The following is a 23,372-nucleotide window of genomic DNA, read 5'->3' as shown; positions in this document are numbered from 1 at the left end:
GAAAATGAGAAATTAAAGCACATTTTGAAGGGCATCGCCGATGACATTTTTCCAATGTTGATCGCCAAGAATCCGCGCACCGTAGTAGAGCTCATAAACTTGTGCCAAAGCTACGACGAGTTGATAAGGCAACGCGATTTGGCCAGGCGCCCCTCAGTGGCTGACGAGGCCCTCTCTTCCATGACCGTCCTCCCTGATCGCTCCCCCCTGCTCACACAAATCCAAGCTTTCGTGCGGGAGGAAATTGCACGTCAACTCTCTCTAATGCCCTTTGCTGAGCTACCCCAACAACAGCCGCTGCCGTCACAGCCTCCCGCACAGCTCGCCCCTACGCTCCGGCGGGTTATTGAAGAGCAGGTTGCTGAGGCCCTACCTATGCAGCATCAGCAGTATCCTGTCGCCGCGACACTTACCTACGCATCCGTCGCCGCACAGCCTCAAGTTACTGAGGCTCTACCAATGCAGCATCAGCTGTACTCTGGCGCCGCGCCACCTACTTACGCATCCGTAGGCGCGCAGCCTCCTCGTCAACCACTCGTTGCGCTACATCCACGGCCGCTACCACCCGTTCGTCATCCCGTTCATCGACCTGCTCCTGCGTTTGCTAATCCTTGGCGCACACAAGACAACAGGCCCATATGTTATGCCTGCGCTATTCCCGGCCATGTTGCACGACTCTGCCGCCGCCGCATGCTGCACTCTGATGGGTTGGTGCAGTCGCCTCTCTACGCCGACGTGCAACCTTTTCAAGACACTTATCTTAATCGGCAGTCGAACAGGCAACCAGCCGAGCGCCCGGTCCTTCCACGTCGTTCGCCTTCCCCGCGTCGCCGCTCGTTATCCCCCACGCAAGAGGAAAACTAAGCGCCGCAGTTCAGGAGGCAAGAACTGCGTCGCCATCGATGTGTACAAGTCCTCCATTGTCGCCTTCTAACGTTGTCGATCTTACTGTGGACGGCCTCCCTACCGTTGCGCTAATTGATGCTGGAGCAGCCGTTTCTGTCCTAAATGAACGCCTCTCTCGCGCCTTACGAAAAGTTACGACGCCACTTTCTGGGTTTTCTCTTCGCACAGCAAGCGCCCAGCCAGTGCAGCCTTCAGCAGCATGCACAGCTAGAGTTGTTATTCAGGGCGTTCTCTATATTGTGGAGTTTGTGGTTCTTCAGTCCTGCTCTCGCGACGTGATACTTGGGTGGGACTTTCTATCGCGAAATAACGCCGTCATCAATTGTGCACGTGCTGAAGTCGAATTATCGCCTCTGTGTGACGTACCCTTCGTCGGCGCCACATCTCTTCCCGCTAAGCTAGTCCTTCGGGAAGACATCACCATACCGCCGTACTCGTCTGCCGTTGTTCCCGTCTTCTGTGGCGCTGTCTCTGGAGGCACTGTCCTCTTCACTCCTTCGGAACTCTTCATAACCCGCAAAGATGTTCCCCTCCCTTTCGCCACACTGGACATTTCAGCCGGACTCAGCGCCATCGTTGTCTGCAATCCGCTTCCTACAGCCCTGACGGCTCTTTGCGGTGAAGCACTTGGCCATGTTCAGCCTCTTGATGACATGTTTATAACCGACGTGCCGGATGCTTCGTATACAAAGCTCACTGACTTCTGTGCACTTTCCAATTCTGCTCCGCCATCACCTGACTTATTCACACCTTTCATTGCCGATGACCTTACTTCCGAGCAGCGCTCCCAGCTTCTTCACCTGCTTGCCCAGTTCCGTTCTTCATTTGATGTCGCTCAGCCTACTCTGGGTCGCACGTCAACCGTCAGCCACCACATCGACACTGGCTCCAACGCGCCATTGCGGCAGCGCCCGTACCGCGTATCCGCCAAGGAGCGGCAGGTGATCAGTGAGCACGTGGACGACATGCTTCAGCGCGGCGTCATTCGACCCTCCAATAGCCCGTGGGCATCACCGGTGGTTCTCGTCACAAAAAAAGATGGTTCCATTCGGTTCTGCGTCGATTATCGCCGTCTCAATAAGATAACGCGCAAAGACCTATACCCTCTACCGCGCATTGACGACGCTCTGGACAGCTTGCAAGGCGCTAAATTCTTCTCTTCGTTGGGTTTACGCTCGGGCTACTAGCAGGTCCTGATGTCAGCAGTTGATCGCCCTAAAACTGCATTCATTACGCCAGATAGTTTATACGAATTTAATGTGATGCCATTTGGCCTATGCAATGCACCTGCTACCTTTGAACGAATGATGGACAATATCTTGCGCGGCCTAAAATGGAGCACTTGTTTGTGCTATCTCGACGACATCGTTGTGTTCGCCCCTGATTTCAGCACGCATCTTCTTCGCCTTAGGCAAGTATTCACGTCCTTGACCAACGCAGGCCCGCAACTGAAGCTGAAAAACTGCCAGTTCGCCGCGCGCAAGCTCATGATTCTAGGTCACGTCGTATCACAAGACGGCATTTGCCCAGACCCATCAAAACGTCGCGCCGTGGCAGAATTTCGGAAACCAAAGACACTCAAAGAACTCCGCGCCTTCATCGGCCTGTGTTCTTACTTCAGGCGCTTTGTTCGCAATTTCGCCTCGATTATATCACCTCTGACACAACTCTTAAGTGGCGCCAACGACCTATCACTCTGGTCTCCTGCATGCGACACCGCGTTCGTGACCTTACGCCGTCTCCTGACGTCTCCGCCTATACTGCGACACGTCGACCCCACCGCCCCAACTGAAGTGCATACCGATGCCAGTGGTATTGGCCTTGGCGCTGTCCTTGCGCAGCGCAAGTCTGGCTACACCGAGTACTTCGTTGCTTACGCCAGTCGTGCGCTGACCAAAGCGGAACGCAATTACAGCGTCACAGAAAAAGAATGCCTGGCCATCGTTTGGGCACTCGGGAAGTTTCGTCAGGGCTATGTATACGGCAGGCCTTTCAATGTGGTTACTTACCATCACGCCCTTTGTTGGTTATCCTCTTTAAAAGACCCGTCTGGACGCCTTGCCCGCTGGGCTCTGCGCATTCAAGAATACGACATACACGTCATATACCGCTCAGGTCGCAAGCACACTGCGCTGATGCTCTGTCCCGCTCTCCGCTGCCAGCCGACACGGCTTCCCTCTCCACCATTAAGGCGGTATCCTCGGCCGACATCGACACCTTCGCATCAGAACAGCGCAATGGCCTCTCTTCTGGCCTTGGGTGGCCTCTCTTCTGGATCTCCTTTCTGGCTCGCCTGCGTCTCCCATCTCCCGCTCCCTGCGTCGCCAGGCTGCCCACTTTGCTGTCCGGGATAACCTCTTGTATCGACGCAATTACCAGCCCGATGGTCGCAAGTGGCTCCTGGTTATCCCTAAAACTTTGCGTTCCGACATGTGCGCATCTTTCCATACTGACCCACAATGTGCACACGCAGGTATTTTGAAGACGTATGACCGCCTGCGGCAACGTTACTACTGGCGAGGAATGTTTCCTTTTGTCCAAAAGTTCGTCCGCTCGTGCCCGCAATGACAACGCCGCAAATCTCCGCCTCATCCAGCCCACGGTTTATTACAGCCGCTTCCGTGCCCTGCACGTGCCTTAGACCGTGTAAGAATTGACCTGTACGGGCCGCTACCGCTAACACCCGCTGGCAAACGATGGATTATTGTCGCAGCTGATCACCTTACACGCTATGCTGAAACCGCTGCTCTCCCTGCAGCGACCGCCGGTGACGTTGCATCCTTTCTGCTCCATCGTTTCATTCTTCGTCATGGCCCACCTCGGGAGCTGCTGAGTGATAGAGGCTGTGTGTTTTTGTCGCAAGTGGTTGAAGCACTGCTTGCTCAATGCCGCATAGTTCACCGGACCACCACGGCGTACCATCGTCAAACTAACGGGCTTACGGAGCGTTTCAATCGCACCCTTGGTGATATGCTCGCCATGTACGTTTCATCGGAGCATACAAACTGGGACATCATCCTCCCATTTGGCACATACGCATATAATACGGCTACACAAAGTACTACAGGATTTTCTCCATACTTTCTTCTCTACGGTCGCGATCCTTCCCATACCGTCGATACGGTTTTGCCTTATACACCATACGCGTCAGAGTGTGCTCCCGTTTCAGCCGTCGCCCGATACGCCGAGGAATGCCGTCAATTAGCCCGAAAGTTCCCCTCCGCCGACCAACAGCGACAAAAAGCCAATCATGGTGGCGACGCTACGAATCCGAACTTCGCTCCCGGCAAACTTGTCTTGCTGTCTGTGCCTGCTACCACGCCTGGACTTTCGACAAAACTTCTCTCGCAGTATGATGGACCATACCGCGTCGTCGAACGCACCTCTCCAGTCATCTATGACATAGAGCCCCTTACACCGACATCCGATAAGCGCCGCCGTGGACGGGATGTTGTTCACGTTCACCGCCTGAAACAATTCTATGACCCGCTCGTCTCCACGTCGTAAGTCGCCAGGATGGCTCCGCTTTTGCACCGGGGTAATTGTAATGAAGACGAAGAGCACAAGGACAAGGCCAACCAGATCGTCAGTTCCGTGCCTGCAGTGGAACCAGTGTGCCAGCCGGATCGCCAGTGCTTAGCACGAGCTTGAGCTGTTCGGGCAACCAGCTGTTCCTGCTCTGCGCGACCTTCCTTCTCGATTACGAACAGACGCTACCAACTGAACTGTTGAAACACTCCATTACAATATATATATATATATATATATATATATATATATTGTAGTTACTCGATTCTAAGCGCCCCCTTTTTTTCACGATCGCGATATGCCCAAAGTGAGGGGGGGTGCTTACATTCCAAAAATCTAGAATGACCACCCCCCCTCCCTCTTTTCGCTGCGACATCACGACGAGACGGCTGCGAGAAATAACATTTAATTTTGCAAACATTCAAAAGAAAAATCGGTGCACATAGTGAACCCACCACTTGTGTCGGATGCTCAATTACTATTACTGCCACTCGAGTTCGTCACACCGCTTGAACCGCCGCTCTCGGTACCCCACAGCAGGTCGTCTTCCGGTCCGTCGAAGTGGTTTGTGATCGAGCGTGCGAAATCCACTTTGCGAGGGTGGGTGAGGACGCTTTCTGTAGCTTTCGCCATACATCCGTACAGCCCGACTGTACGGCGTACTCGCGCCGCGGACGCCGTGCCACCTCGGGACTCCGACGGCTCCGGCTCGATGACAGTGAGCAAGCGCGCTTGGCGGCCTTCGTTACGAGTGCTTTCTAACAAATAGGTGGGTGCTTAGATTCGCATGCAAACTTTTTTCCAAATTCTGTCGCGAAAATAGAGGGGCGGGGGTGCTTAGAATCGCGAAAACGCGGTATATATATATGTATATATATATATATATATATATATATATATATATATATATCTATATATATATATATATATATATATATATATATATATATATATATATATATATAGGCACGTGTGTTGTTTATCTTTATGCGGTAACCACGTTTCACCGCCTGACACATGGTATCGCACAGCGCAGGACGGTCCTGCATGTATCGGAAGTTTCCCGAATGTTGTCGCTGTTTCTATCCGCTGTCGTCACCGAACCTTGTGTAATGTGATTTTATGTATGTGCGAGGCGAATGGTGTAGAACTTTCTCGAAGACACGCGGGCACCACTGATTACTCTGGAACCTTCGATGACTGATGTATAAAAGCTGACAGGCTTGACCCGCTGATCAGATTTCGACGATCGCCGACTGTGTTCGCCGCTATCGTTCTGCTTTGAGTGTACCCTGTTCTTATGGGCACAGATTCGCCCAATAAAAGTTAGTTTCGTCTTTAACATTACTGCTACTGTGTTCTTTACTGTCACTACCACGTGACATCTGGTGGAGGTGCTAGTTCGTTCATGTACCGGATGCCCCCGACAAGCCGTGATCCAAGCCCGGACCAAAAGAAAACACCAACGTCGTCCCGGAATATCGAGCAAGCCGCCGACTGCGACAGTTGCTCCCACAGCAAAGACTTCTACCAGAGAAGACCAAGAAGATCGTAACCAAGAACGAATCGCGTCGTTCAACAACTGGGACTCTGAAGACAAGCTGCGGCATGTATACTTCGCCTTAGAAGACGCCGCCAGAAAGATCCTGACAACGTGGGACCTGACACCATGGGACCTATTTCGTAGCGGCTTCCTGCGGACTTTTACGAGCTTGGTGCGCAAGGAAAGCTATGCGCAAGGGCAGAAGCTATGCTTAGAAGCCCGATACAATTACCCAACGAGACAATAGCGATCTTCACCTTGGAGATGACGCGCCTCTTCCGCCACACCGACACGGACACGTCTGAGGAGAAGAAAATTAGGTTCCTCATGCGTGGGTTAAAACGGGCGCTCTTCTCCGGATTGATATGCAACCCGCCCAGGGCTTGCTGAATTTGTTTCCGGAGCAACATCCATTGAGAAGACGCTCGATATGCGGACAAGGCAGTATAACCGCTGAAGCTGCACCCCTGTTCAATCACCTGACAGTGAAGATATGCGAAATACCATCAGAGTGGTCGATCGCGAGGAACCGCAGAAGCTCTTCCCTAGGCCGCAGCCTCAAGTGGCCTCAATCGCCGACATGGTCAAGGAGGAGGTTCAGCGGTCGCTTGGGGTTACTGAAGTGCAACCGTCATAGCCACAGCCTCAACCGGAAACGATGACCTACGCCACCGTCGCCCGCCGTCCAGGTCGCGCCAGGGCTCTGCAACGGCGCAATTCCGTCGTCCACCGCCGCCGCCACCAGCACGCGCACCCGTCGCCAAGTGCAGCTACGCGAGAAAGACGGACATTTGGCAAGCCCCCAATACCGCCCGCTCTGCTATCACAGCGGAGAAGCCGGCCATGTGTACCGCCGATACCCATGCTGCGATTTGAGGAGTCCGAGTGTTCGCCGTTAACGCGCCGCGTCCTCAGCTTGGAGAACACCCACGTGACATCGCCGACTACCTCGCCACCACTCAGTGGAATTCTCGACGACCTCCCGTTCAACCTTACCAGGCCGCACCTTTCGGCGCAACGCAGACCATACACTGGCCCAGCCCGGGACCGGTCCGTCAGCCCATATCCGGAAAACTAAAAGCAGCAACCAATGGAGGTGTGGTTGCTGTTCGTCAAACTGACGAAGATCCTCCGCGGCCGTCGATGAAGACGCTGGAAATCTTGTCTCGACGCCATATCAACAAGACGCCGTCATACTGACGAACTCGGGAAGCAAAGAATACGCCCACGAAATACGACCTGACGACGCCTAGTACTAACCACAGCTCAACGCGACGCTGCCATGATCCGACGCCGTGCCCTAACTGCAACGCAAGACTAAGAACCACCGACCTCGACACAAAGCTACATAAGGAGAAAGACATCATTATAGCTGGGGGTTTCAATGCACATAGCGCCTCGAAAGAAAAAAAGCAAGATTACAAGTATATGTCCCTAATGACACAACCGAGCCCACGTGCCAAGGAAAGTGTCGAACGTGACTCTAACCCCGACTTAAGCTGGTACCGCGGAATTGGGAATGTAACTTAGGCGAATGTTCACGAAAGTCTTGGAAGTGACCATTACATCATTGAAGTTACTCTAAGCATTCCTCGCTTTAAGGCTAGCCTTGCTAACGCAGCTTGCAATGCACAACTTACTGACTGGCACCGATTCCGATCAGACCTAGACAGGGCCGACGAACAGTCGGACCTACATTCATGGGTGAAGAATATTATAGAGACGAGGAAAAAGTACTCCGACATTATTGCGCGTACTGCTGAAGACCCACACATAGACTCTCCTCTGCTCAACTTATGGTATAAAAGACACAGGATAGTGCAGAATTCGAAGGAACATAAACAGAATCATGACCTTCGCAAACTTATTGAGCAAATAACATTAGAAGCACAAGAATACGCGCAAAAACTTTCCACCGAAAACTAGTTAGAAACATGTGACAAGCTCAACGGCCGCCTACATACTTCGAGAGTGTGGAATATCTTACGATCACTTTTGGGCCAAGGAAAACTACGAAACACCATGGACAAGATAATGATGAGCTCTGGCCAGACACGCGAAGAAATAGCTGATGAAATTCGTCAGACATTCTATCCCTTGGACCAAAATGCAGGACAACTTCTGGATTACCCAACTGAGTTACTCGAAGACTCGAAGAGAGTACAACAGGCATAAACAGCCTGTTTACTTTAGCTGAGCAACATACGGCTCTTTCTTTGCTGAAACGAAACACAACGCCTGGCAAAGATTGGATTACTGATACTACACATAGTAACACACCCTCTTCGCAGTTAGAGCAACTTTTAGAATACATCAACAATATTCGGGAATCCCGAATCCTTCCAGAGGAATGGAAAACGGCAACAATAGTACCAATCCCGAAAACCGGCAAACCGGCCAACTGTATCATGAACCTACGTCCTATATCTTCAACGTCGTGTGTAAGCAAACTGATGGAACGCATGGCCCCAAACCGTCTCAACTGGCTCTTAGAAAACAGCAGTGCTTTTCCTTACAAAATGACAGGCTTTCGATCACATGTTAGCACTTAGGATACCATGATTTCTATCTCATAAAATGTGTATCGAAATCAGTCTCGTACAAACCAGAGTAATTGCAGGTGTAGATATACACAAGCGGTTCGACTGCGTGAAACACTCCGCTATCCTCAAGAACCTCTTGACCTTGCGAACCGGCGCCCGCCTCTACAATTATATTAAAGATTTTCTTACCGTTCGCTCTATACAAATTCAAATCAATGCAGAGCTTTCAGCGCCATATGTTCTTAGTATAGGAGTCCCTTAAGACTCATTCCTATCACCCATTCTCTTCAATATTGCTTTGCTCGACCTGCCTGCCCAGCTCTCTTCCTTCGCACTACTCGAACACAATATTTATGCAGACGTTATTACTATATGGTGTTGCCAGAGGTCCCTAGCAGAACAGGAGCACACTATTCAGTTAGGCTTAGATACCATTCACGAATATGTTAACGGTATTGGGCTTAAGTGTTCTCCAACAAAATCTGAGTACATAGTAGTAACTAATCAAATAGACCGCCGCGCGGAAGAGCAGCGCCAAAGCATCAGTCTCCATATCGAACACACTCAAATACCGCGCCGATCTAAAATAGAAATACTGGGCTTCAACCTTCAGGATAACGGTAGAGCTGAAGTATGTGGGAAAAAACAATCCGACAACTAAACTAGATATACCACATGCTATGTAGAGTAACACGTAAACAGAGAGAACTAAAAGAGCAAGAACTTGGAAGGATTATTGAGGCGCTTGTCTACTCCCGTGTGCTCTACCAACTTCCATATCAATCTCTCACCAAGACCCAGCACTCCAAATTAGAAACGGCGCTCCGCAAATATACGAGATTAGCTTTAGGAGTACCCCGATGTGCCGCAAACGACCTTATGGCCGCCACTGGGCTTTTCAACACTCTTGATGAACACATTGCAATTTGCAGACAAGCGAAAATTCAAAGGCTTCAAACATCCCCTCAAGGGCGCAAACTGCTCCCTTGGGACTCGCTGCCCACATTCACGGTCGTACCCATACCACAACATATGCAGCCGCACAAACACGAAGCTCGCCGCTCCCAGTTAGTCAAACGAGTAAATAGGGAATACCCACTACCAGACACTACGTATTATTATACGGACACTAGTCACTCAGAGGGCAGATGTCTAACTGCAGTAGTCGGCCCTGACTATAAGCATGTAAACGCACACATAGGAGCCCCGACCCATCCGACGCAGAGGCTCTTGCTATTCTCGAAGGAGTCACCCGGCCTCATCATCCTACCCAACGCATCTTTATTGGCACTGATAGCCAAGACGCATGCCGCATGTTTCGCGACAACTTGCTACCTGAGCATATACAGAGCCTACTTCAATGTCAATTTAATGCATACCCTTCGCTCTGTGTTACGTTGCAGTAGATACCTGAGCATCAAAGCATGGGGGGGAACTCCCGAGCTCATGAGCTTACCCGCGTAGTTTTGTGGGTCCCTCGTGCCTATGGCCATCCGAATTTAACCCAAGAGAACACAGAAAGACTTTGCACAAGGAGCGCACATCACTTTTAAAGCAACTTCGCGCCAATGCCGTCGCCTTTGTTACTACTCCTGCTAAAATTTTTAGACCCACCCTTCTGCTTTGCCTTTCCAGGTCGGTGAGCATGCATTGCAATTGGTCCCCTGAGTTACTGAGCAAGGCAATATGATCAGCGAATCGCAAGTTACTAACGTATTCTCCATTAACTCTTATCCCCAATTCTTCCCATTCCAGGTGTCTGAATACCTCTTGTAAAAGCAGTGTGAATAGCACTGGAGGGAGCGCACCTCCCTACCTTACGCCTTTCTTTATCCGGATTTTGTTGCTTTCTTTGTGGACAACGGTGGCTGTGGAGCCGCTATAGATATCTTTCAGTATTTTTACACACGGCTCGTCTACACCCTGATTCCGTATGCGTCCATGACTGCTGAGGTTTCGACTGATTCAAACGCTTTCTCGTAGTCAATGAAAGCTATATATAAGGGTTGGTTATATTCTGCACATTTCTCTATCACTTGATTGACAGTGTTAATATGGTCTATTGTTGAGTAGCCTTTACGGAATCCTGCCTGGTCCTTTGGTTGACAGAAGTCTAAGGTGTTCCTGATTTTATTTCCGATTACCTTAGTAAATACTTTGTAGGCAACGGACAGTAAGCTGATCGGTCTATAATTTTTCAAGTCTTTGGCGTCCCCTTTCTTATGGATTAGGATTATGTTAGCGTTCTTCCAAGATTCCGGTACGTTCGAGGTCATCAGGCATTGCGTATACAAGGTGGTCAGTTTTTCTACAACAATCTGCCCACCATCCTTTGAAAAATCTGCTGTTACCTGATCCTCGATCCGCACCTGCCTTCCCTCTTTGCATAGCTCCCAAGGCTTTCTTTACTTCTCCTGGCGTTACTTGTAGGATTTCAAATTCCTCTAGACTATTCTCTCTTCCATTATCGTCGTGGGTGCCACTGGTACTGTATAAATCTCTACAGAACTCCTCAGTCACTTGAACTATCTCATCCATATTGGTAATGATATTGCCGGCTTTGTCTCTTAACGCATACATCTGATTCTTGCCTATTCCTAGGTTCTTCTTCATTGCTTTTAGGCTGCCTCCGTTCCTGAGAGCATGTTTAATTCTATCCATATTACACTTCCTTATGTCATCTGTCTTACGTTTGTTCATTAGCTTGGAAAGTTCTGCCAGTTTTGTTCTAGCTGTAGGGTTAGAGGCTTTCATAGAGTGCCGTTTCTTGATCAGATCTTTCGTCTCCTGCGACAGCTTACTTACAGTGTTACCACCGACTTCTACTGCACACTCCTTAATAATGCCGATAAGATTGTCGTTCATTACTTCAACACTAAGGCCCTCTTCCTGGGGCCCACGTATAGGGAGTGTATAACGCCTGCTTCACGTGTGCCGCGGGTATGCCTGGCATTGCACTATCTTCGGTATCGGCCCACGTATGGCGAGTGCTTAACGCCTGCATCAGCTCCGTCAGGGGTCGCCCCTGCATTGCACTATCTTCAGGATCGACCCACGTATGTGGAGTGCTTAACGCGTGCTACACTCCCGCCGCATGTCCGCCCGGCATTTCACTGTCTCCGGGATCGGCCCACGTATGGGGAGTTTATTGCTGACAATGACACGAAAATTTCCGTGGACGGTAGAGTTATACAGCTTCGCTCTAAAAGGACCGAACCTTACGTTTCTACGGCGATTATTGTCGATTGAATAAGATCACAAAGATGTATACACCCTACCGCGGATAGACGACGCGTTGAATCAGCTCTGCAACCCTAAATTATTCTCGTTGAAAGACCGTTCTCATCACGCTAGACAGCCTCTACGAGTTCAAGGTCATGCCCTTCGGAGTGTACTCGGCACCTGCAACGTTCCTGCGCGGCATGGACATAGTGTTAGCAGGATTAAGCAGAACACCTGTCTCGTTTACTTGGATGACGTCGTTGTCTTCGCCGGAAATTTCGACGATCACCTTAGGCGGCTTGCGACAGTACTAGAGGCCATCAAGTCGTCAGGGCTCACTCTGAAGCCGGGAAAGTGCCGCTTCGCTTACGATAAGCTTCTGCTCCTGGGCCACGTCATCAGCAAATCTGGAGTCCACCCTGACCAGCAGAAGACAACTGCCAGCGCAAAGTTCCAGCAGCCCATCGACAAGAAAGCAGTGCATAGATTCCTTGGCAGGCGTGCCTGCTACAGGCACTTTCTCAAGGGCTTTTCATGCATCGCTGAGCGACTGACGCATCTACCTAAATGGGGTGCCGTGTTCAAGTGAGAAACGCCGCAGGTCGACGCAATTCAAGAGCTCAAACAACGCATGCAGTCGCTGTCGGTACTTGTGCACTTCGACGAGGGCGCCGATATATAAATACACAGTGACGCCAGTAGCCTAGGCCTCGGTGCCATCCTAGTCCAGAGAAAAGACGTACTTAAACGGGTGATAGCCAACGCTAGCCGGTCGCTGTCAAAAGCAAAAGGCAATTATTCTACAACCGAAAAGGAATGCCTCGCGATCGATTGGGCTACATCGAAATTTCATCCTTACCTATGTGCCAGGCCATTCAATGCCATCAGCGACCATCACGCGTTGTATTGTCTAGCGAATTCAAAGCACCCTTCAGGACCGCTGGCGCGATGGAGCCTAAGATCGCAAGAATATGTTATCGCTGTAACCTACAAGACCGGACGAAAGCACTGCGATGCCGATTGCCTATCAAGCGCCCCCCTTGACCCGCCGCCGCAAGATGACCAGGATGACGACGCCTTCCTTGGAACAATAAGCGCAGAAGACTTCGATGAACAGCAATGAGCAGACCCGGAGCTGAAAAGCCTCGTCGCGTATTTGAAAGGGCACACCTAAGTTGTCCCTTGGACATTTAAGCAAGGATTGTCTTCGTTCTCTCTTCAAAACAACGAACTCGCAAAGAACTTCTCACCAAACCGCGCCAACTACCTTCCTGTTCCCTCAGTGCTGCGTCCAGAGGTACTGCACGCCCTACACGACGATGCAACCGCTGGACACTTCGTATTATCCCGGACATTATGGAGAATACAGGGAAAGTATTCCTGGCCACGCCTGACCGCCGACGTCACCCGTTACAAGGCATGCCGAGACTATCAGCGACGCAAGACACCACCGAGAAGGCCAGCGGGATTACTACAGCTGATCGAGACTCCTTGCCGACCATTTGAGCAGATGGGGATGGACTCGTAGGGGCACTATCCGACGACAACATCCGGAAATAAATGCATCTTCATGGTGACGGCCTACCTGAACCGCGGTCCTGAAACGAAAGCCCTGCCGATAGATAGCGCAGCCGAAGTGTCGAAATTCTTCGTCGAGAACATCATGCTGCGACATGGCACTCCAGAATTCGTCATCACTGATGGAGGACCAGCCTTTACAGCGGAGCTTACCCGACCCATGCTGCAGTTCAGTCATACAAGCCACAAGAGGACAAATGCCTACCAACCCCTGACGAATGGTCTTACGGAACGCCTGAATAAGACCCTCGCCGACATGCTAGCAACGTACGTTGACGTCGAACACAAGACCTGAAATGCCGTCCTGCCGTACGTAACCTTCGCTTACAACACTGCGGTGCAAGAAACAACACAGATCACGCCGTTCAAGTTGGTGTACGGCAGGAATCCGACGACGACTTTCGACGCCATTCTGCCGCACGTCACCGATGAAGATAATCTTGAGGTCGGCACCTATCTCCAGTGCGCTGAAGAAGCTCTACAGCTCGCGTGCCTACGGATCAAGAACCAGCAGAGTACTGACAGCCGACACTACAACCTCTGATGACGTTACGTCGAGTCCAAGCCCGGCGACCGTGTTTGGGTTTGGAACCCGATACGTCGACGAGGGCTCAGTGAGAAACCGTTGCGACGCTATTTTGGACCCTGCAGGATCATCCGATGTATTGGCGCACTGGAATGCGAGGTCGTGCCAGACGGCATTCGGCATTCAGCATTCACAGCGGCGCCGCGCACGATCTGAAGTGGTCCATGTGGTGCGTCTTAAGGTGTTTTACGCACGCTGACGAATTTCCATATTGTGTTGTTTCCTTGCTACGGGTTTTCTTGTTTATTACTTTCGTTTGTTTCTGAACATGAGGTCGCGTGATCGGATCCCGGCCGCGGCGGCCGCATTTCGATTGGGGGCAAAATTCGAGAACACCCATGTACTTAGATTTAGGTGCACGTTAAAGAACCCCAGGTGGTCGAAATTTCCGGAGTCCTCCTCTACGGCGTGCCTCATAATCAGAAAGTGGTTTTGGCACGTTAAACCCCATAATTTAATTTATTCGTTTGTTAGCAGCAGCGGGTCGAAGCTTCTTAAGAGCGGCGTATGGACACGTGTGCATGTTTTTCTTTATCGCATGATCATGCTTCACCGCCTAACAAATGTTTTTGCACAGCGCAGGACACTCCTGCATGTACCGTAAATCTCTCGAATGTTTTCGATGGTTCTATACGCTGTCTATTGCCGGCGAACCTTGCGTAATCTTATTTCATGTATGCGAGACGCGAATGGTGCAGAACTTTCATGAAGACGCGCGGGCACCAGCGATTACTCCGTAACCTTCGATGACTGATGTATAAAAGCTGACGCGCTTGACCCGCTGATCAGATTTCAACGATCGCTAACTGTGTTGGCCGTTATCGTTGTGCTTTAGGTGTACCCTGTTTTGGGGGGCACAATTTGGACCAATGAAAGTTAAGTTCGTCTTTAACATGATTGCTACTGTGTTGTTTACCGTCACTACCACGTGACAATATATAATGATGAGAAAGGAAACTAACTGAGCATCCACATTTGTATCAAACACATCATAAGAAGACAACAAAGAGACCAAGGAAAACATAGGGGAAAATTTGTACTTAGTAATTGAGATAAAGAAATGATACATGCATGGAAATGTAAGTGGCCGTAAGAATTCGGCGCCATTCCACTCTGTGAAGCTGGATGACCGGCGAAGCTGCGTATGTGGGCCACTCAATGGCGAACTGTTAATTGCCGTGCGTCAAACGCCGTATGCACATAAATGGAAGGCGAGGCGCGACTAGTCTTTCCTCCACGATGTTGAGCGTCGAGAGATGGGGAGGCACCGTGAAATATACCTCCTCATGTATTGTAGCAAAACGTGGCGCGAAACCTTTTACTAACGAATCCCGACACGCCCAACAGTCAGGCACCTCGCCGCATTCCTAGGGCACGCACTGCTTCATCGGAGCCAAGGCGGTCGTGCGTTGGTGCACATCTAGCAGTGCAGTAATGATTCTGAGATCACTCGAAAACCACAAGCAGTCACACACAATACAAGCCACACAAAATTGGTTCCCCGTAAACTCCCTCTGAAACCTGGCCGTTGCTCCGCTGAAAGGCTCCGAGTTTGCGGCATTGCGGCTTCGCGGTTCTGGCAGGCAGCACGCTTACCGGACCGCAACCACGGAAGAGCGGAAGGAAAGAAAAGGAGATGCACAAGTGCTTGGAACGCCGACAAGGAGATGGTGGTGGCAATGTAGACATGGCCGACGCGGGTCAAAGTATCAACTTAATATCTGATGCGGGTTGTATTTGGACCAAATATATTAAACTTATTTTCGCAAGTTGGCGGAGTACTTAAAGCTTGTTTCACCTCCGCCGCCGGTGTGCCCGGTATGGCACTATCATCTGGGTCGGCCCACGTATGGGGAAAAATTCTCGACCTACACGGCTCGATAGACGCATGAAATTTTTCCACAACCTAGCTATATACAGCTTCGTTGTAAAAACAACTGGCCGCAGGTGGGATATGAACGCACGTCTTTGGATTACGCGTGCGATGCTCTTACCAATTGTGCTACCGCGGCGCCGTTTGGCCATCCAATTTCCTGGGTATTTATGATTTACTACTAGAATTAGCCCTGGGAGTGTTAGGCACCGCCACAACTCACACACCTTGGCGGCGGGTGTGCAACATCCTTTCTACCGTAGGCGTCGCGGGCACGTGGCATTTCTGGGTGAAGGCAACTGGTCAATAAACCCACACATGGCTGGAGACAGTTTCACGAATACACCCTAAATTGCCGCGCAACTGGCCTCTTGAGCCACTTTGCGTTTGTTCGCGGACTTCTGTCACGCTCGGAAAAGCACTTTTATGTAGCTGGTATTGAGAAACAGAAAGCTGTATCCGGATTTCTTTATGTTGGTCTACAATTTTGCCATTGACACTGTTCATCTAATATTTGATAACTTGATTAATTAGGACTAATGATATAATTAGGCAGAATGCAAAAGTACTGAGTATGTCCAAGCGATTGCAAACAACAGTACGTTGGTTCTGTACAGCTACGAGACATTTGCATATATTTCAAGCTTCGTGCATGATAGCTGAGACACGCTGTATATAAGATATATATATATATATATATATATATATATATATATATATATACCAGAAAAAAAGCAGTTCTGGGTCCGGGTAAATATTCACAGTGAAGCAGACGCGCGTATGAAGCGGTTTATTGCCGTTTCGGCCGGGGTCCGGCCTTCATCATCTGATGAAGGCCGGACCCCGGCCGAAACGTCAATAAACCGCTTCATACGCGCGTCTACTTCACTGTATATATAGGCTGTTGCCACTATAGTGGGCGTCCCCACTATCACCGTCTCCTCCTCTCCCGCAGAAGTAGAAACTGTCCGCCTATGTCCATGGCGGCAAAGCGCTCGTTAGAAAAGTCCTATAGATGGTGGCACAAAGTTACCACCGGTCACATCAATCGAGGTGCTACGCCTGCAACGACGCCATTGACAGTGGTCAACACACAGGCATTGAGACGCCTGGGCGCTGTGAGACTCCAGGGTGCTGCCAGGGCACTGTTCCTTGTGCAAGTTGCCCAACGTGCGGCGTCGTGCCAACACTTCGCACGCGCCTATATTTCAAACACGGAATGGTGCTTTCAAGTGCATACCTCACTGTCGCCTTCAATGCTATGTAGTTCTGTTTTTCAAGAAATGCTTATGTTCAGACCTCCTAGCAGGACGAGAAGGAAATAAAGAGAGAAGGCAGGGCAAGAGGCCAAGAAGCATCATACAGCTGGACAAGAGGTTAAATTGCAATGGTCATGTGATTGGAAGCGAGTCAACAATTTATCAGTATTTTATCCTGAGGAATTTCCCGCTGCTTATTTGGCGATGCTGTGGTGAATTCGACGAATTCCAGGTCTGAAACGCGAAAGCATGGTGTCCATTCAGACAATATAGCCTCATTCCTCAAGATACAAGTGCACTAATAAATTTCTCTAAACGGGGGGTTTGGATGCGCTCTTTGATGAAAATCCTTCTATTGCGCCAGATCTATGTCGAGCAACATTTCTCACCGCTTGTGCAGGTTCTCCACAAGCAGGGCTCGCTCACGGAAAAGCTTCGCGCGGCGAAGACGCTGCACCTCGTCGCGTTCATGGCGAACATCTTCGTCAAACCTTGAATGGGATGATGCCGGTGACGCCTTGGCTGACGGGGGCGGCGAACATGCGCTGGAAGTGCGGGCAAAGCTGTGTCCCGAGTCCCAATAGCCGAGCACGCAGAACAGCAACACAGCCTCCATGAGCATAACAAGGAGCTCGTAGCCCACCCCGTTCACGTCGAGGATGATTGGGCTCAATGGCTGCCAGTTGCTCTCTTTGGCATCTGCGCAGGTGCGGCTCGTTCAGGCTCATTATGTCTCTGAGCGCGTTAAAAGTGCACATTTTCACATCTTTTTGTGTCTACATAATTATATGGGACATATTCGGGCATGTGTAGCCTAGAGCTACGTTCACAGATCACCAAACTCACTTGTGAGTGAACTTACTCAGACTCAGATTGGCCCACGAGTCCGATTAGTCCGGCTGAGTAGAAATTGGTGAGTCTAAGTGCGACTGTGCCTTACTGATTGTAATTTTGGTGAATCTGAGTGAGAGTGCGCCCGCTGAGTTGAATTGTGGCGACTCTGAGCTAGAGGGATGCTAAAGGAAAAATAATACTTTGTAAGCGAGTATGAATGAGTTCAGCTTATTTTGCAAAGCTGTGGTTGTGTTACATATAATAAATTATCGGTATACAGGCCCAGAAGGGTATCCCTATAGTGCACGAGAATTCGTGATGGGATATTGCATGGACGTTAAACTCACCTTTATTTCAAAGTCAACGCGCACTGTGCCAATGTTGACGAGTCACAAAATGCCTTTAGGGCCCTACGAACACAGTAGCCTGATGTGGAAATGATGTTTTCACAAAAGCCTATAGTCATTCTCATATTCAGAAAAGAATGTAAGAGAATATCAATTCATATGCTATGCGAATTCAGTGGACAGGCAATCAGCACTGTCGGCGTGGCCCGTAACCCCGAACCTTGTCTCATGCAGGCTGTGATCGTACTCCAGTAGCTGTTTTCAATGGACACACCCTGCCACATTGAATGCGTTTCTACGCGTAATCCGGAAGCAAGCTGTACCTTCATCTCTGTCGACGCGCGTTTTTCTGCCTTGGAGCCATCAGCAAAGCTCGTATTCGGTGTGCAACCGCATAGACTATGTATTGCATCTTTGACCGAAACACATTTAAACAGCTTCTGCGCGAAATTCACCTTGAGTCTACACGGGATCACCATTTTCGCCACGACCCGTAAGCTCGACTTTGGTCCCATCCAGATGTCTACCAAAATTTTTTTACATGGTGCAAAAGTTTACGACCGGTTCCTACAACTATTACGCACCAATGAGTGTTTTTAGAAACTATTTGTGAATTTTTTAGGCTTCTTCCTGACCTCATTGTTCCTCTGCTCGTGGATTGTTGAGATAAACCCTTGGCTCAACACTATATTGGAATTTATTCGAGATATAGAGACTATTCCTAAGCAACCTGCAGAGTAAGATCATGTTTCGAATGATCAAATATATGCACACTCACTCAGATAAACTCTCAAATATTTTGCCGTACAAGCTGCTGATATTAAAACATTAAAAAATTGCCATAAATGTATGAAGTCAAAGTCAGAAATTTAGCCAGACGGATCGACAATATCAAAGGAAGACGCAAATCTTTGGATACTCAGGGCATGTACGTAGCTAAGAGGAAATCACTATCCGCACGGTCAAAAACACGCCCTATGCAGTCTCGCGTCAATTAACTTCAAGGTAGATCTCGTCACACCAACCTAATCATTCGCAACACAACAGAGGCAACATGATCTTGGCCACAAGCTGAGGCTGTGTTTACGCCCGCCGTAACCATATCTTGTTTTAACCCTATTCATTTGAACGCGCACACCATTTGGGCTTTTCTTAATAAGAAAAATGCCGACCTGTGATTTAAAATTTCCAAGATTTGAAAAAAAAGAAAATGTTTTTTCACTGCGTCACTTATCGGTTCAACTCAAACAATATTACTGTTCGTGAAGATTTTTCTGCCATTACTCATCTTGCTCTAGGAGACTCATCGACTTTGTAAAATGTCAGCATGCTCCTAGGTATCAGATGAGATACGACAAGCTAGCCTTGAACAACCAGACCAGTGCTATGTCAAATATAGGTGTATGGCGGAAAAACAACCACAAGGTGATCACCCTCATTTTCGCTCATCGACATTGATTGGTGAATTGCATGATGCGCTCATCAGCGTACCTAGATGTTTCCCATGATGAAAGTTGCTTGGTATTGTCTCCAGTTCTGCAGATAACTTACCACACAGAGACCATGTCACTTTCCACTATACAAAACCACATCAAACTCGACTATATAAAGAACCTTAAGCTTGCTGGCCACAGTGTTTAGTGATATGCGAGCTAGTTTTCACCTAGAACTTCAGCAGCCCCTGGTTTCAAAGTACAGATGCCTGCTTTAAGCCATTGATCTACTGCCGAAAGTTAGTGTGCGCGCTCGTGTGATTACGTTCAGCTGCCTCTATTATTTCTTGCCAGCTGCTTCATTTCATTGCGCCAATTGACTGTATTGAAGCGGCCGGATTTATTTGGCGTGAACTGAAAAACATGTTCCATTTTTTTTTCCAGAAGGGGCCGGCTCAGAATTTTTCATAACGGAAAATAAATAGGGTTTAATAGAGTCATTTTGAGCTTCCACAAAATTTAATAACGTTAAAAATAGAAGTTGAAAAGCGTATTGACGAGTTACTGCTGCTAAAAGAACGCTGAGCGTAAGGACGTATTGCTTGCGTTTCATTTGTCCACTGTAGGGCATGCAAACGTGTCGCGGTTCAACAGATAGTTTCCTTTGGAATACTGGGGCCTATGGCGCAGCCATCGTGGCCGTTTCACGAACGCCCGTTAAAAGCCGACACGCTTAGCCCACGAGATAACTGTACGAGCACCTCCCTGGCACTGCGCAACTGAGCTTCACCGACTGTGCAACCGACGCGGCAGTGCACGAGCCACTCACGCGCGCAGCAGTGGGCCGTCACGGCGCCGAAGCGTGCGTCGCCCTCCCGCGAGGAGCCGCCGCACAGCAGCGCCAAGTAGGCGCGGCTCTGGCGGGCACGCAGGCACTCCTTGTTGTCGAAGTCCATGCGTAGCACCTTGATCACGCTCACGGACAGGCTGAACGGTGGCGCCAGCATGAACAGCAAGTCCGCGAGTGAAGTAGGCAAAAGGCCGCCGCGAGTAGTGACCTTGCGCGCAAAGTACGAGAACAGCAACACCGTGCCTGCAGTATAGAAGTAAGTAGACTGCGGTTCTGCTCTGCGATGGTGTAGGCCAATGCGCTAGCGAGGCGTCAGGCATGTTACTATAATTGTTCAGTCAGTATTAGCATGTTTTCCCGCAGTTTTGTATCAACATACGAATTCGTACTCTAATTAATAGTAGTAGAACAAGGAACGTCTCTGAAGCCACCGTCCCAACAAGCCTCATTGTTGATACGTTGGTTTCAGCGTACAATGACAAATCAACAAGCACTTTGCCGCGATGCATAAAACAATTTGCAGGACGCGTTAACTGCCCCTTTAAGAGGAAGCTTTACCTCGAGTGCTTCTATCTAAATACATGTAAAAGGAGAATTTGTTTTTGTCGGCAACAACTGAACCAAACTTAAAAAGGTTTGTTGTACTTAAAAGAAAAATTTAAGTTCTAGTGACCATTGGTATTGAATTTCTCAATTGCGTCGTCAGTGTTTGACTACAAATTGGCGAAAACTGCAAACTATCAGAAAACGAAACTACTAAGTTGACAACTCGAACTCAGCACAAAGAAATTTATATCAGAATTATGCGAATTGCATCTAATATAGTACATCTAAAGCAGACAATACTGATATGTAAGACATGAACCTCAAGTAATTTAGTAATATGGAAATACAGCTTTTGGAGAACCCTTGTACACAACATAAGAAATTCACTTTATTTACAAACTGACACATTGAATTTGTCCTCTTTGAATGATCTCAAGGATGAACTTGAAAAATGGGGTACCAGCGAAACACAAAGGACGGTCGTCCTTTGTGTTTCGTTCGTCCGTATCAAACGCCTTTTCCTAGTGTGTGCGTCCTTTGTGTTTCGCTGGTGCCCCCTTTTCGAAGTTCATCATGCACCAACTGGCCCAAGAGCTTGCGCTAACAGATCTCATAGATACCGTTTTCAGAACCGTGATATGTGTTCTTGATGGAGAGATATTCGTTTGTAAACATTGTGCTTCTATTTGTTTATGAACTTCCGAATTTTTGGGAATTCTTCCAACAAAACTCATGTCCTCAATCAAAATTTTGCTTTCAAAATTTACTAGAATTTAACTTTCTCTCTTAAATGCAACAAATTGCATCAAAATTGCTCCGGGGTTATCTCAGAAAAGCGTTTTTGCGTTTTACATGTATTTAAATAGGCCGCATAGGAGTTGGGCCCAAGCTAAAGTTTCCTCTTACGAGTGGAAAGCGACAGGATTCAAAGATCCATGACTGCTTCGCACGCTTTCCGGGAACTGCAGCGTACGTAACCGTAATTTTTACCGGGAAGCGCTGGCGGTGAACGCTATGCACGAAGGCGATCTTTCTGATGGAAACGCAGCCTCTTGCGTGGGCCACGATGCGGGAAGGCGAGAGCCATCTAGAGATGTTGCAAGGAACCGGGCGCGCCGCTGTATATATGGCAGAATCACTTGAAAAGGTGTTTGTGTTGAGTTTCCGCGCCATATAATTATGTTTTTTCGTATATTCAAATTACAATCCGACGCTATCACGTCTGGAGGTTGCGTGTAAGTTGTACTTCATAATTTTTCTGACGCATTTCACGTTGAGAAATTCACTTAGTTCAGTAACTTCTTTTGCCTACACGGAGGGCCTGGGTGGTTGGGTATTGCTGTTCCGGAATAATGTTTCACTGAAAGACTGCAGACGCGGGACGCCGACGCCCTATTTTCTGCGACACAGGGTACTTAACGCGTTCGCGTTAAGGAATTGTCCAACGACCGGTTTATAACAGAGAACATTTAGCACAGAAGCCTGACATGTTAATCATCAGGGCGTAGACACTTTTTCCCCATCACTGCGTACCTCACAATCGGATCGCAGTTCTTACATCTAAAATTGGCGCGATTATTTAAAATTATGAACATATAACCATACGTCAAAATGTGGACCGATCCCTAAGATAGTGAAGTAAAAAAGTGTCGTTTCACTTCGTGAACGCGGGCGACGTGCAAGCCTATGGGTGCTATAGCTAACGCGACGCTATAGGCCTTTGGCACGCCTTGGCGCCTACTGTCCGCATCGCATACCCTGTTCAAGACAGGGCTCGCGCGCCCGTCCAATACGCAGCAGCCGTCAGAGTAGAACGCCCCGTTGTAAACATTTCCTTACTATCTAAGTTACGTAGCATGGTGTCAGCACGCACAGGCAAACATGAACACTTCACGCTCGATGACCCGGACACTCGCCGCCAAAACTATGGCACGAGGAATCGCGGGAGCAGTAGTGAGCGAAGTGGCAACACAAAATGAGCGGCGAAAGCACAGCGCACGCAACGCTACGAGCTGTCGGCCCACCTAGAGTGTGCCCTCAAACCAGATCGCTTTCAAGATAAAGTCCACATGACTGCGCCCTGCCGAAGTACAACGACACCCCCCCCTCCCAACCGTCCCCCGGTGCATGCATGGTGCCATGCGCGCGACGGAATACGGCGTGCTTACTCCCCTCGTGCACGCGAGATTGAGCCACCACTGGCGGCTCACCGTCGCACGCGTTCAACCGCACACAGCGTACGGCGCGCGACGACGATCTTACCACGAGGCGAACCCAGTACGCATCCATTGCAAAGAACACCTGTAGCAACTGCCAGAGGAGGT

General features: G+C 49.3%; 1 protein-coding gene across 1 annotated transcript in view; it reads right to left on the bottom strand.

Moving 5' to 3' along the window:
- The window catches only part of LOC135916812 (phospholipid-transporting ATPase ABCA3-like), a 420,918-nt gene that overhangs the window by 144,996 nt on the left and 252,550 nt on the right, over window positions 1-23,372 (bottom strand). The window contains exons 15-16 of the mRNA XM_065450250.2: window positions 20,482-20,745; window positions 17,428-17,737 (exon numbers count right to left, since the gene is read on the bottom strand). Of these exons, the coding sequence (XP_065306322.1) occupies window positions 17,428-17,737; window positions 20,482-20,745 (574 nt within the window). The remainder of the gene's footprint in view (window positions 1-17,427; window positions 17,738-20,481; window positions 20,746-23,372) is intronic.

This window comes from Dermacentor albipictus, chromosome 1 (genome assembly GCF_038994185.2).
Source record: "Dermacentor albipictus isolate Rhodes 1998 colony chromosome 1, USDA_Dalb.pri_finalv2, whole genome shotgun sequence".
NCBI classification, from domain to species: Eukaryota; Metazoa; Arthropoda; class Arachnida; order Ixodida; family Ixodidae; genus Dermacentor; species Dermacentor albipictus.
The sequence above is the reverse complement of the archived record's forward strand: the minus strand, read 5'-3'. Positions and strand labels throughout refer to the sequence as shown.